Here is a 16620-nt window from a genome sequence, read left to right on the forward strand (position 1 = left end):
GTTAACTTTCTCCAGCGTTAGCCACCCACAATCTAATGGATCACTAGAAAGATTCCATGCCACGCTCACAGAAATGATCCGAGCTCATAAAGCCGAAAATCCAAAAGAACACCCCTTTCATGCTCTTCCATACGCAATAATCTGCTACAACAACACAAAGAATAAAACGCATGGTTTTTCCCCTTATGAACTAATATTTGGGCACACTTCTAGTAGACCTCCAGAAATTCTGTATAATGAAGAACAACTCATCACCAAATACATCCGAGACTTAAATAATCGCATGCAGCATTATTACAGAGTCGCGCGTACCCGCACTGATCAACAAAAACAAAAATCCAAAGTAAGATTTGATCAAGCAATCTCTAGAAATATGACTAAATATAATGTAGGAGATAAAGTTTATGTTAAGGAAACTCAAATTAGCGATAAAGAATAAATTTAACGGTCCGTATGAAATTCTTGAAGTATTTGAAACTTCAGCCACTGTCAAAAATTTAACTACCGAACAAGTTTCAAAATTCAATTTTGACAAGTTTAAACCTTATTACGATTAGATTAAATTTCTTTCAGGATCTTGGGACTGATCTCTACAGTCGCACCCCAATTCCTCATTACTCCAGTAAATAATACAGTAGGCATCTTCTACCATGAAGAAAGTAGTTTAAGAATATCCAACAACAAATGGACGCTGCTAGTATATAAGGAACTAGAACCTCTGCGAGAAGCCATACGACATAATAATAAAATACTTTCCTCTCTCACAGAAATGTTAGACGATTCTTCTCCTCGTATGACAGCCTTCAAAACAAGTATCCAAACTCATTTTAGTCTTCTAACCAGAATTGCTGACTCAGTCGAAGAAAAATTTTCAGAAATTACTATCGACACTGAAAATTTTAATTTTAGAACTAAACGCGGTTTAATTAACGGTGTAGGAACTATTTTTAAATCAATTACCGGAAACCTAGACTCTACAGACGGCGAATACTTTAATGAATGCATAGATAAAGTAACTAAAGACGAACACGAAATCGAAAAGCTGTTAAAAAATCAAATATCGGTTACATCATCTGTTATAAAATCTTTTAATTCTACAATTCAAAGTCTCCGAATCGACGAAGAAACTTTCAATCAGGATCTAACTCAAATTCAAAAATCTCTCTATGATATTTCGGACACCGTAGCATTTTACGAAAGTCAAATTAAAACACTTAATCTTTGCGAAAGCCTTATGGAAAGTTATGTATACCTAGAGTCTTACCTCAGCGATATATTAAACGCAATCACGTTCGCACGAATCAAAGTTTTACATAGTTCTATTATTTACCCACGAGATTTAGTCATTTCTCTTCAGGAAATTTCAAAATCCTTGACAAAAAATAATTTACCACTACCACCCTATACTTCGAGCATTGCAAGGTACGTAGATATTATGGAGCTAGAAGCATTTCAAACTGAAAATAAAGTTGTTTTTGTACTAAGAATACCCTTAATTGAGCCTGAAATATACACATTGTATCGTGTTTTACCTATTCCAATTTTGGACAATCGAACACGATTATTTCATATAATTCCATCAACAATAAAATATATTGCGCGTGATGACGATTCTTTACTCTATGTACTACCTGAAGATCTAAAAAGCTGCAAACAAATTCGCGGTAAAGAAAGAATCTGTTTTAACTTAATGCAATATCCCATCGATAGAGAAGCCCTTTGCGAAGCGCAGTTGCTTAGACATTCCGATCGTGTTCCTGTTACATGTCAATCTTCAATCGTCTTGGCCTCCGATTACAATGTTATAGAAATCGACTTTAATTATTGGTTAATTACCGTATCCGAACCACTACCAATCTCCATTAAATGTGGAAAAAGAGACCTCGTAGCCGAAATGTTAAAAACTAATTCTTTACTTAAACTACAACCAGATTGCAGTGCATTTATTGGAAGCTCCAGAGTACGAGCTAAATACTTTGTCGAAGAATATAAGAACGTGACCTACAAGAGCCACGCCGTGGAGATTCCATATGATTGCTGTTCTCACATTCCAGAGAAGTTTCAACCCCCAGAGTTGAAACCCCTGAAGCTAAGTAAGATCGACACCGACGACCTTAACGTGGCCCAACACAAGCTGCACGAATATTCGGAAAAATTAGAAAACCTACTTCATCAACCAACCCTTCAGAAACATTCTCACTGGCTGACAATTATTTCGATTATTTTAATGATTGTTTTAGTACTTTGCTATTTCGTTTGCAAGTGCCGGAGAAAGAAACCGACAACACTCAGCATCGCCGATGGTAACGATCCCCAACAACCTCCGAAGCCAAGTCGAAGACCCCTGCTCCCGATGCAACTCAAATCACTAACTCCGAAAAGACGGACTAGCATCCACCCAGAAGTAACTACCCGAGAAGCTACGCTTTAATTAGTCTACGAAAAGCTGCAGCTAGGCTCCACCTTTTCACTTAATGGGGGAGCTGTTATATCCGGAAATCCTATTGTCCATATGGGTTAAATGCCACCGACCTGCAAGAGTGCAACGATTGCGAAAACGTCGTGTCAACGATATGTCGCAACATCCGCAGCCGTCGACCCCGTCAACGTCAGCATAAATTTATTATAAATACCAATTTCTATTGTAACACGTCGTCTGATAACATTCTCTCATCACGAGGTTATTATGTCCATTTTTAGTTTGATTTTAACGGTCTGATAACATTCTCTCATCACGAGGTTATTATGTCCATTTTTAGTTTGATTTTAACGGTCTGATAACATTCTCTCATCACGAGGTTATTATGTCCATTTTTAGTTTGATTTTAACGGTCTAATAACACATTCTCTCGTCACGAGGTTATTACGTCCAATTTCATTTTGATTTTTATTTTAATTTAAAATTAATAAATATATTTTTTTAAAAAGTTATTTTTGAAAAGTGAAATATAAAATATATATGAGTGTTCGAAGTGTTTTCGGAGCGCGAGCATTGAAGATGCCAAGTGAGATTTTGGCGAAACGTCTGCAGGATTCCAGTCGGATGCAGGATTCCAGTCGGATGCAGGATTCCAGTCGGAGTTCAACGAGCGAACGGATGATATCCCGGAATATAGTGTCATCATATATATATATATATATATATATATATATATATATATATATATAATATATATATATATATAGGTAAAATCCCGGAAACGTCCGAAGTGGCTCGGATTCGTGGGAAACGAATCTGTCGTGGTAAAGTAAGGTGTCCCGCGCGCGTGTGTAATTAGGTATTTTGCAGACGGGAGTAGAAAAAATATTTGTTTCATTGATGAATGTTCACACTCAACTCAACAATGGTCAATGTTATTGGAGCCAAGATTCGAACGCAATATCCTCAAAAAATAAATGTTATGGTGGGAATTTGTGGACTTCAAATTATTGGACCATTTTTTATAGACTATAACCTCACGGCAGAAACTTGTTTGGACTTATTACAAAATCAAATTGAACCCGCACTAGAAGTAGTTGTCTGCGAAGACAGGAGATCTGGTACCATTTGTGGTTAGAATATGACAGGATTTCGCAATATCAACTAAGCAATATTAATGGAGGGTTGTTTGAATATTTGCTTACAAATAATGTTTATTTTAAATAATCTTCCTTTTTAGCATATGTTTTTTTTGAATATCATTTTTAATAAAAGACTTGATGGTCAAATTTATAGTTATTTTTTGAAGATTTCTTGTTGCTTAAACAGTTCTTTAAATAAAATTCATTATTTGTTGGCCATATTTAATTTAATAAGTGAAGATTGACTTATTAACATTTCTTGAAACTCGATGTATGACTTAATCATACCCGCCTCTTCAAAAACTTATATTACTACTTTGCTATAGAATATACAGGGGAGCCAATATTTGGGCACCTAAATTAAAATGTAGATGAGATTTCCTATATTCCGTTCGGCAATGCATCACCCGGTATATTATTCCTGGTGTCTATGAAATTACTAATCAAACGAAAACTCTATTTTCAATTTTTTTTAAAACAATTCAAACCAAAATATTTCGAACCCGGAAAAAATAGGGCATTTAAACATGAGTGCGGAATTATTTTCTTAAACAAAAATATAATACACTGACGTATTAAAATTTGAAATTCATAAAAAGACAAATTTAAAAACAATCGCAAGTACCAAATTTCATTAAGAAATCGGCATTATTTAATAAATCATGCAGAACAACCAAAAATAAAATTTCAAACCGCCTCTTCGTAACTTTTCATTTTAAAAATGCTTAGCAAAATGACCCTGTTAAATATTAAGTACTTATTAAATCACCGCTATACTAATATATGTTTCTGTAGTCACAATATAATATAATATAACTGCTATACGCTCAAAGATAACTTCCAAAATCCGCAGTAGTTGGTTTTTGAAAAACAAAGAAATTTTTAAATAACGACAAATTCTTTTTTTTCTTCATATTTTTCAATACAACAAATGATATTTAAATTTGAAGTAACAAAATAATCATGTTTCAAAAAAAAATCTGTCAAATTATAATAATAAAATGAGTCAATGAAATTACTAGCCAAATATATGTAAAAAAAATGAATAAATTTGAAATTTAGAGATGTTCTGTAAGTCAGGGATGCCTCAATTTGGACATATAAAACAATTGAATAGCATTTCCGTTTTTATTGGAATTATTCTGGATGTTTTTCTATTTTTTATTCAATGGGTAAATAAATGTTGGAAATGTTTTTTCATTTTTGACAGGCCATCATTCCTATTTTCAAAAATTCAATTCTTTTTTTCGGATGAATCTGGCTTTACGAAGTTCAACTTGTACTTCCGGTACAAGCGAAGGTTTTTGTTACATTTATCACGTGGTTTTGTATGAGAAGTAGTCTATCTGTCAATTTTTTGATTAAAATATATTTCTTGTTATGTAGATTGACTGGAAAAAATGACATATTTTAATTTTTGAACAACATTGAAAGCAAAAAAGTTAATGTTTGCCGAAAAACATTTCCATGAATTTACCCGTAGAATACAAAAATTGAAAAACATAGAGTAATTCCAGTAAAACCGGAGATATTGCCTGAAAAAATGTAGCCATCCTTTAAATATCATTTGTTCTATTGAAAAATATGGAAATAAAAAAGAATTTGCTATAATTTAAAATTTTCTTTGCTTCTTTGCTTTGCTGAAAATTTACAAACAAAAAGATGCAAAAGTTTGGATTAAAATTGCGAGATACACGAGTCACAATTTTATTGCCGATTTCTTGCGGTTTCCTTAAAATTTGCTTTAATTTTCCTTTTACTTGTTGACTGCTACATGTCTTTTTCTCTATTTCAAAGGCTTTTCGCACTAGCATATGTTGCATTTTTGAAAAAAAAAATCCTCAATCATGTTTACATGGAAAATATGACTGACCAACACTGAAATTAATTAAGAGATCAAAATCACAACAAATATTAATGACCTGAAAAAAAAAACTGTATCTCGAAAACGAATCATTTTAGATTACGCTTTTACCCCAACTTCAATTTCTCAAATTAAAAAACGCGCCAAAAATCAACTGTTTAGCAGAAAGAGAAAAATCTGTTAAATTATTAAATTCCATCGACATTCTAAAAATAGAATCCACCATTGCCAAATCTCTGGTCTCACAACGTCGATCTCATTTATCTGTACTTATGCACAGATTCATGTATAAAACACGCGATTTTACCGATTTTTTAGACCATCTTAACATACCTTAAAATTGGTACATGGGGTATTACAGTAGACTTGTGAAGCGAAAACCATCAAAAACGTTACCAGACCATTTTCTTGGTCTGTTAACGTCAACTTTGGTCTGACAACGTTTACTGAGTATAGCGAAGTTGGACTGTATAAGCGGTCGTATATGTACAAAACTGGCAAAACAAAAATATTAAAGTGAATTATACGGGATTTCTACTAATTAAGTGCCGATACTTAAATAGAATACTATGTGAACGATACTAGTGAAAGAGAAAATCATTTTTTGTTGCAAAGAAAATGTTTCCACCGGGCGGTACGTACAAAATTTTAAAAAAGGCAATCTCGATGGATTTCGGAAATTAAATTTTTGGGTCTCTTCTTTCTTATGCAAAAACGATTTTTCGTACAAAGGTTAATCCAATGAACCAAATTTCGATTTTATAAAAACCAGTGACCAGTGGCAGTGGCTTCTTTCTCCAAAAATATTCGGTTCAAACTTTCAAAGTTTTCCTCTTTTAAACGAGGCTAAATTATAACTATTATAAACGAATGCTATAAACTACTGCATTCCAATCAGTCACACAATTCCCTTCCTCACCGCCCTTATTATTAAGTGGTGGTATTCTCGATCGTCGCGAACGGGTGTGTCGGTGTGGCGCTCTCAAGTTATTGTTAATTTTCGTTTGTTTTTAGAGGACGGAATGTGTAATGTGTAATGAGAATGATACAAGTGATGGAAAAAAAAGGAAAGAAAAAAGTGTTATCATCAAAATTGGAGAAAAAAAAAGATAAGTAATGCCTTAGGTTCGTTTAAATTAAACATATCACCGGAGAAAATAAATCGAAAACATAAAAAGAAGCCTTGTAAAGGAAAACAGAAACTCTGATGACCCCAGTGACGTCCGGCTCTTTAACATTCAATGAAGTAAGGAATTTGAAAAATATTCATAAGAAGTTTTCAAGCCAAGAAGGCACAGGTTGAATAATCTCCAGAAACAAACAGAACAAATAATAAAAGGCAAAATGATACTACAATGTCACCGAACATAAACTTAATGATGTAGTTGATGAAAAGTCAACTTCGGAAGCTTGTTATGGAAAACAATATATTGGAAACCAATGATCAATGTGGTGTTAAAAGATATTGAAAATATAGAATATGTAGCACACGATCAAGGAACAAATCAAAATATACTAAAAACTTTTGAAAAATTGGCATATCGAATGGTTGCGCTTGAAAAAAGAAACCAACTCCAAAGGCAAGAATACATAAGTCAACTCCGATTTTAAACCGCTATATCTCAGCTACATACTACTGCACAAATATACGCATCTGCTGTCACAGAAAATGTGGCTATAACTTAGGGAAATAACGTTATTACGAAACCATGGACTACACCGCCCATGAGAAAATTAGAAAGTATTGTGAAAATGACTGTTGTTACTGATCCAAAAGCTTCTATTAGAAAGCTAAAAGAAAATATAAAGCACAATAATGTAGAAGGAGGCTTTAAAAATATAATAGTGGAAAGAAAAATTAAAAGTAGCTCTAGAAGATAAAAGTGATATTAAAGTTGAGGAATTAGCAAAAACAGATCCCATATTTGTGCTGACAGGAATTGGGCGCTATACGAATGCGGACTAAGTTGGAAATTAATTAGGAAGAAATTTTTTAGAAATAAATGATGCATAGGCAGTATACAACAAAGATGAAAGAGATTTAGAACGGTCTCCGTCTTATTCATCAAAATCTTCAGTCAATTCTAAATTCCGTGGACCTGTTGAAAGTAATGGCAGCAATAATAAAACTCTGAGTGACTTTCTGTCAATGATTAACTCGTTTAATGTGTTCTAGGCTATAGTAGTTAAACCAATATATAAACAGGGTATGTTACATGTTTTCTAAAAAACTAAACTAAAAACCAAAAAGATGTTATATGATGCAAAGGTTGAAAGTCACATTAGATGTGGAATACTGCTATATAGGAGTTGCAAAGATATTTATAGTACAAAAGCGAGCAATCACTTCTAGAGCGAGAACGTATAAAGTCTTGCAGAGAAAAGATCAGAAAACTTAATGTTGTAATAGTACCTGCAGTGTTCATACAGGAGTTGTTATGTCTTTGTTTTTCAATAGATCCTTTTTACCCCTAATGAATCACAAATCGCTTATGCAACACGCACACAGAATTTTAGTTTTCCCCACCATCGGCTCACGGGGACTGAAAGGGGCCCTTATTACCAGTGCGTAAAAATATTCAACAATGTCGCGGAATGGATATAGAAAATTGAAACTGTTAAAATCTTAAAGAAAGCAGTCCTTAACATTCAAGGTAGATTGTAAATATTGCAATTTTGCATGTACATATATTTTAAATAAAGATTATTATTATTATTATTATTTTATTAGCTTATATTTAAGCGACAACTATAATGGGTCCTAGCAGCCTAGATAAGAACTGGAAAATTATTGCTAGTATTTTCTTTTAGTCACTTCAGTTATATATTTTTTTTACCTCAAATCTCTCCAATTCGTGGTTTCGGAATTAATACATGGGATATAATATCACAAGAGAGAAAGAAAATTTTGCCTCGACAATTTGTGTGTGGTAAAAAAGTTGCAAAGTCTGTAGCCTGATTATTTAAGAATAATGTACAATACAATAATAAATAACAAAGACACTTCAGTGGCGAAAATTACAAGAACTGGAAAAAACAGGGCATATTAAAAAATGTTCACTGTTAAGGCTATAAAACGGATTTAACCGAAATTGATTTGAACGTTGTTTAAGATACTGCATTATTAAATTGTGATGAAGAAGCACCGTCACCATACCACCGATAATTTATACTCATTATAGACCCTGTCTTTCTGTATCGACCGCCAAAACAAAAGCCCGTCGATATAGTTACACCTAACACAATTAATGACGTCAGCAAAAATAAATGTTGCGAAATAAAGGCAGCTTTTTAAGAGGCCAATTTTTATCGCGCTTACAATTTTAACCGGAAGCGACGGTAAAATTGCTGCGCTGCTTATTTTTTGTCACATCCTATTACCAGACTACTGCATATCCCATCACGCTGATAGCACTTTCCGCATAAACAAGCGAAAATAACTTTAAATATTCCTGAATAATTTTGAAGTGTTTATTTAGAATTTTATAGTTTTTGGAGTACGTTCGTGTTTGGCTGGCTGGCTTGCAATTTGTTCGGAATTTACATTACGCGATTATCTGCACGAACCCTAGCATGCCGGCTACACGGCGGACATACTTTCCCGACGTGATATTTTTTAGTCAGTGGCCCCGAATGCCGCGAGCTTTTGGCGTCCTCGGTCGCTAAATTCGGCCGCAGTCGTCTTTTCGTGTGCCTGATTTGTAACTAATAAACACTACTTGAAAGTTTGGTCGGTCGAAATGCAGTTTCGTATTGGGATTGCTTTTTCGTAATTTAAAATCCTTTTGCACAGAACGCGGAGACATTTTGACTTTTACTTCGTCGAACTCGACAACTCTTGTATACGATCTATAAACTTTTTTATGGAAACGGGAGCAGTCAGCAAGGTTTTATAAACATAATGAGAAGGCTGCGTGCAACCGTTATAAGGAAAGATAAATAACGCCTGTATTTACAGCTATATCAATTATTTTACTTTAAAAAATCTCGTGTTTGAAGTCCGGGGAGCGACCCTAAGATTGCAGGTAAGTAGATGGATAAAGGGACTTCCAGGGACTCCTAACCTCACTTTTTGGCCACTCGGCCAAGGGCCCCCCGCCCACGGGCCGCACGGCCATCTTTTGCCGCCCATAGGCCACTCGCCCATAGGCCACTCGCCCATAGCCCACTCGCCCATAGACCACTCGGCCATGGGACCACTCGCCCATAGGTCTTCTTCTTTTGTGTGTCTGGCCGTTCGGCCATTGGCCGCTCGTTCAAGGTCACTCGCCCATTGGCCGCTCGGCCTAACCAAACCGTCGTCCGTGGTACCGACCTAACCAAATTGTGGTCGGTGGTTCCAACCAAACCGTTGTCCGTGGGTGCCAACGGTTGTCAGTGGTGCCAACCGTGGGGGTCCGTGGGTGCCAACCGTTCGCCCCGCGGGGGGGCGTAGCCTCCGCTGGTAGAGGTGGGGGGCGTAGCCCCCGCTGGTAGAGGTGGGGCCCCCGCTGGTAGAGTCCCCGCCCCCCCGGCCCTAACCAAACCGTCGTCCGTGGTGCCGCCAACCTAACCGTCGTCCGTGGTGCCGACCAAATCGTTGTCCGTGATGGTGCCTCGCCGTCGTCCGTGGTGGTGGTGGTGGTGGTGCCCCCCGGGGTCTGCCGCTGGTGCTCGCCCCCCCGTCCCCCCGCCCCCCGCCTCACCGCCCCCCCGTCCCCCCGTCCCCATGCCATATGTTGATGTAAAAAAACAAAAATTTTAGTGTTTTTTTTATTTAGACACACAAACACTCATACACATTTTTTTTTACATTACAACAAAAAAAAGACCAACATAAGCCTAATTTTTTTTACAAATATTTTTTATTATTAGGTTGCAATGAATCGTCATTAAATTATTATATATTCCGGTGTGATCGTCGTTTTTTCTGAGGGGGATTCTAAAAAGACTATCATAAGCCTAATTTTTTACAAATATTATTATTAGGTCGCAATGAATATGTTAAAACAAATCAATTATCGCCATTAAATTATTATATATTCTGGTGCGATCATCGATTTCTTCTTCGGGTTCTAATTCAAAGTGTATTTCGGAATAGCAACTTTCACACCAACTCCTCTGACTCTGGTATACCATATATATTAATGCACAGGCTTCGACTGTAGGTATGTGCCGATAATCGCAAAAATCAAATTTGTCAAATTTGATTTTTGATTTTTTTTCAAAAGTTATAAAAGCGTCTTTGCAAGATTCACAAACCATCAACAGAAATGTTCGGGTCATCACTATATAGTGTTTTTCCCATAAATAATAGCTATAATGCTCAAAAGGATGGTCTGTATACCTTGGCCATACTAAAATGGCATTTCGATGTGCCAACGATACTTTCTTTTGACGGGTTATCAAACTCAAATCTGGTGGAGGTGGTCGTTCACATTTGACAGCGAGTGCATTAATATATTTCCACCTATATTCGGGATATTTTTCCATTATCTGTAGCGTTAGCGTCCTCGGTAAGGTCGTTTCAAGCAGAAAATGTGCAACAGAATGAACGTTTTCACTAATTGACTTTATACATAGATCTTTCAACGACAACAATTCGGCCATTGTCTACAACAGAGAAAAAAAAATTACAGTGCCTTGTAATGTCCCCACGGAAGAGTATCAAACGTGTTTGCTATAAGATATCTTTTGTCGTCATACGGACTTAGCGCCACTTTAATTTGTTCGATAATAAACACCTCGTGCGTATAAGAACGAATGGTTCGTTGAGTAGCATGTTTTTCTTTTAAATTTTTCAAGCAATCAACAAAATCTTCAAAAGTTATTTTATTTTTAACAATCTGGTAGTTTACACCCTTTGATTTTTTTACAGTTTTTCCGTTTAAGATTTTATAAGTGTACATTTTCGATCTTAGCCCGGCATAGTGTGAAATTATTGAACCGTTGGCCTCGTCCTTCATTAGACCCAGTACTTTCTTATTGACGCGAGGCATATTGTATGGATTATCAATGGGATAGTCGAACGTGTCGAATTTGCTTAAATTGGACTTAATAACCTCTTCGTATACATCATCACAATGGATGTTGTAAATGAAACTGTCCGTGTCCATATACTGAATTTTACATTTCTCCGGACCTAACTTGGGTAGCATGTAATCGTAATGAAACGAATACATGATAATTTTAGATAGATCCAGAATTGACATTCCAATGTAAAGGGGTTTGTTAAAAATAAGTTCCGATTTTTTCAGTTCCACCAACATTAGATTATCATCTAGTACAGTTCTATTGTGAAATCGGGGACTAGCAATTAAATTTTTAGCACCGTAACGACCCTCCCACTTTCTAACAAATTTTACGACCCGATGCTTACGTATGTTTTCCATAGTTTTTCCGAACACCGCGTTGTTAAATAATTTAAAAAGATTTTTACCAAAAGTGGTAGTGGCTTGCGTCCGTAAGTGATTATTTAGATCGATATATTCTTTTAGCCAAGAAGATTGCCTAAATTTTAATACTCTGTGTATTTTAGTAAGAACGAGTCCGTGTTTTAAAGCTTGCTTTAAATTTCGATAGTGTATAACGTAATTGGTTTTATTAAAAAGGGTTGTCATCAATTTTGGTAATTTTGAATTGGGAGGCACGCGATGCTCGGCACAAAGTGGGAAATCTTTATGTAGATCGTGTAAACTCTGAGGGTATTGCAAATCTACCTCCAAAATATAGCCTACCCAGCCCGTGTCTGGAATATTATTAATGCTAAGGGAGGCAATTTCTTCCCGAGTCAACCATGTGAATCCGCCGTAGGGAAGAGGCTCCGACATAGCCTTGCCGTAAAGATTGTTAACGTCAAAAAATGTGAGATAATTCGATTGCTTTGATGGATCGTAATTGGAGATGTACTTGTTGTTTGCCTCAACGTACCTGCCAACGCACACCGAAATCCCACCCCGTATACCCTGTTCGATAAACATAATCTGATCAATGTCACGCATCAGTTCTAAACGACATTTTGTGAATCTAAGCATACAGTCCCACGTATATCCGGGCATACTAAAATACCATGCCGGGTCCAAAATATGCGTCACCATACAATTTTTTCGAAAATTTTCAAATACGTCGGCCAAAAGGATAACGTCCGTTTTCAAATATAAATCCGAATATTCGCCCAAGTTTTTAATTTCAAACGCGGACCAGACTTTTTGCGCATGAGCATACTTTTCTTCACTAATGTCGGACTCATATAATTTATTGTAAAAAGCATCGATGGGCGGTAAACTCGTTTCGTTTAATTTGTCGTAGTCGTCTATGTAGTCATAACAAAATACACCCTTTTGCGACAATAAATTTAGTTTTGATTCGTCTTGAAGGTGAGAAAATTCCTTTTTTAATATGTAAAGTTCATTTTTGTCGACGCTGTTTACCAAATTGTCTAGAGACGCCCCCAAAAATCTAAACGAATCTATAAATCGAAACTTTAGCTTATATGCGGGCTCGTAATAGGTAAAAGATATGTATTTTTCCTTGTTGACCGGAACCAAACTTAAAGACCCTTATTGCCCAAGGCCCTAAGGATAAAATGGGCGTCGTACCCTGAGAGATTCTGGAATACTACGGGCACTATGAACAATTTTCTAAAATTTAAATTACAAGCCTGATGGGCGAAATTTCTGAATTTCCCGGTAAAATGGTCGTGGTCGCGGACAATGACGTCTGTCGGTGAGAAAGGCGCTTCGCAAATATGACAATGTGTCGAAACTTGAGAGAAAGTAATTGACCCTTCCATGGGTACGATATCAATAAATTTCGATTGGACAAACTTCGATAAGTCAGATATTTGTCGGACGAACCAATCCATACAATCTGGGCCGCGATAGGATTCGAAAAAGGACAAAGAATCGTCATAAGAACATTTAAAATAATATGCGGCACTATATGCCTCATGCTTTTGATATTTTCGCGTTTTGTCTGAAATTACCAAATTTACATCTTTAAGTTGACTTTCGAAATCGGCGTAGATTACAAATGGCGTGGTTTGTTTGTATATATGGTTTCGAAATTCAACATAGTCGTATTTGGGAAAAGATACTTTATAATCGTTCAAACTGACACACAACCTTTGATGATCCTTTAAGAGCGTTTCGCTACTGAAGTAATTCAAACACCTATCGCAAATATATTTTTTACCGTTATGTCTACTCAGCTGGCGCGACACTAGTCGAGATAAATTTTTAATATAACAATAATGATATTTAATTTCTTCTTCTTTTTCATATTTATGGTTCTCTGCCGTCGTCGGTTCCGGATCAAAATCATTAATTTTTGGATAATACTTATTTTGAATTAATAGTAAATTGACATGTTTTTCGCGTTTTTCTTTAGTCAAACGGGCCGGTAACACTGAATAAAAACTTTTACTGTTATTTTGAATTAACTCTAAAACGTACACATTTACGGAAATTTCGTTGAATTTTTCAAATATATGAATTTGATTTAGACCCATCGGTGTTGGGCAATTTTCAGTTCTTAAAACGCCCTTATAATAAGGATATGAAGTTGGTAAGTGTTGTTTGAGATGTACAGGAAAACAAGCACAGACCACTGACCAATAAAAACAGGCCTCGTCATTATTTTGAATATTAATGCATGCATTTTTTCTCTTAATTTCTGGGGGCAATTCAATGTAGGAAGAGCCGTTACCCACTTCAAATTTGTTAATATTAATTTCCAAATAAAGAATTTTTTGCAAGGCAAATCCCGAATCGCGTTCTTGAAATTCAGACAATTTATTTAGAATTTGAATTTTAACATTTTCAACGAACCATTCGTTTAAATCCGTCCCCAAGTCGATGACAGCATTTTTGGTAGAAATTCCCCGCAAAACGTGGCATTTACTTTTAGCATTGGCGACGCTTGTTTTAAAATTTTTGAAATTTTTTTCTTAAATATGACAAGACAGTCGTTTAAAAACTGTTGTTCGTCTTTGTGTTTCAAATTGATTATTACACCCGTTAAAACTCTTCCCTGGAAACAAGACACGATCTGCTCCCACAAAACCCTTTGTTTTATATTTGCAGGACTGTTGTTTTGCAACCCCATTCCAAAATGGTGGCGATGATTCAAAATCATTTGTTTAATAGTCTTAAGATGTTGAATTGTTGTCTGTATTTTTCTTTGTAACCCCATGGATATATTTTTTTTTGGACTAGTACGAACAATCTTGTTGCACCGAATGATGTTTCTGCGTAAACGTCCCAACCAAACATTTTTATCTTCTTCCGTTAAATTATCGAACACGTATTTGTTCACTTGACGAAAAGCCAAAATTAAATTTTGAGCGTCCTCAATAGTTCGCGTAAAATTCATTGCGACCAATTAATAATAATATTTGAAAAAATAAGACTTACCGTCTCTCTCTCTCTCTCTCCCCCGTAATTTTTAATTTTGAACAATTTCAAATTGTTGAGCGGGCCAACTGCCGACTTCTTTAACGCCCCGATACACCAGACTGTAGCGGCCCGTCGAAAATTGGTCTATAATCGGCCGGAAGCTGTCCGTCACCCGGTTCGGCACTAACTCCAATAGAACCGCCTCCCCAAACTGGGTCTTTACTATTCTGGCCTTGTCTATCTTGTATGGTCGACCAACGTCTAACTGCCCCAACTTAACTATTGGTTTTTGATTCTCTTTATTCGCTGCAATTTTTTCATTTAATGCTTTTAAGTCCATCTATAACGAAAGTAGAATCCTTCAGTTCAATATTGACAATTTTTTCAAAAAACAAAAAATAGTACTTACTTTGGCGTTGGTTTGGGATGGGTGCGGTGGGGGCGGCTAACACTGAGATAACACGGATCGTTTGATCAATTAAGCGACTTGATCACACACACAACTCAAGCGGTATTTAAATGATGTGACAAACAATTGAAACCTTTTATATACTGAATTCCGACAGCGGACTAATATGAAAGTCTCGTTGCGAAGGCAGGCGACGCGATGATCTCACCCGCCAAGGTTTCGTTTAAACATTTCGCAAAGCGATGATGTCATGCATCCGCTGCCGCACACCGGCGGGCGATGATATCATCCAGTCGTCAAACGCGACGGCGGCGGTACGCCATCGCACACAATCGCGCTGCAATTTACATTCATACCGCGATCAACGGTCGAGATTCGAAGCGAAGCTCACACCAGAATATATAATAATTTAATGGCGATAATTGATTTGTTTTAACATATTCATTGCGACCTAATAATAATAAAAATATTTGTAAAAATTAAGCTTATGTTAGTCTTTTACCAGAATACATAATAATTTAATGACGATAATTGATTTTGTTTTTAACATATTCATTGCGACCTAATAATAAAAAATATTTGTAAAAAAATTAGGCTTATGTTGGTTTTTTTTATTCTAATGTAAAATGTATATGTAACTTTTTTTTCACTTGTTGTTGTTGTTTGGAGGAGTGTGTGTGTGTGTGTGTGTGTGTGTGTGTGTGTGTGTGTGTGTGTGTGTGTGTGTGTCTAAATAAAAAAACACTAAAGATTTTTTTTTTTATTTACATCAACATCGACAATATTTTTAAAATAAAAAAAACTATGGGATTGATGCGGGCAGAGAGGACGCTAAATTTGCAAAATGTTTAAGTTTTTTTCTGCATTCGTCGGAGTGAAGGCGCGCCACTTGTAACTCGCTCTGCAGCAGGGCAATTTTAGTTTCAGTCTCTTTGATCCGGTCCTCGTTTCGCACCAGCTGCGACTCTAAAACCATTTTCAACTGGAACGCTTCGCATACCACCCTTCTTTCTTCGTCGTCGATAAACGTATCGAACCAACCGGAGGAGGAGGAGGATGAGCCGGTATGCTGCTGCTGCTGCTGAACCGTTTCTTCCCTTTTTCTTTTTTTTTTGTGAGGCTTTGGGGGCGTCGTCGTACTACGACGCCGTTTTGACGGTTTTCTTACTTGTTGTTGTTGTTGCACTTCCGGTGGTGGTGGTGGCGGCGGCGGCGGCGTATAATGTATGTCGTAGCTCGTTAAAAATTCGTACAACTCTTCGGGGGGGAGCGATATTTGCTGCTGCTCCATGATGCGCGCCCCGACACAACTGTTACATCGACACTGAGACTTATAATACATTCGCGTCGTCAATCCACGAATCGTGCGACTTGTCCAATCCCAACCAGCGTACCAAAACTTTTTTACCGCG

At 36.4% G+C, this 16620-nt stretch overlaps 2 protein-coding genes across 4 annotated transcripts in view; both read left to right on the forward strand.

Annotated features, from left to right (window-relative positions):
* LOC132708314 (hemicentin-1) overlaps window positions 1-16620 on the forward strand; it is a 555715-nt gene that overhangs the window by 110189 nt on the left and 428906 nt on the right. The window lies entirely within an intron of this gene.
* LOC132702141 (uncharacterized) lies at window positions 458-2628 on the forward strand. The gene is made up of 2 exons (XM_060670597.1): window positions 458-812; window positions 1932-2628. The coding sequence occupies exons 1-2, from the start codon at window positions 770-772 to the stop codon at window positions 2429-2431; spliced, it is 543 nt and encodes a 180-aa protein (XP_060526580.1). The 5' UTR covers window positions 458-769; the 3' UTR covers window positions 2432-2628.

The sequence above is a fragment of the Cylas formicarius genome, unplaced genomic scaffold, assembly GCF_029955315.1.
Source record: "Cylas formicarius isolate icCylForm1 unplaced genomic scaffold, icCylForm1.1 PGA_scaffold_10__41_contigs__length_53128322, whole genome shotgun sequence".
NCBI classification, from domain to species: Eukaryota; Metazoa; Arthropoda; class Insecta; order Coleoptera; family Brentidae; genus Cylas; species Cylas formicarius.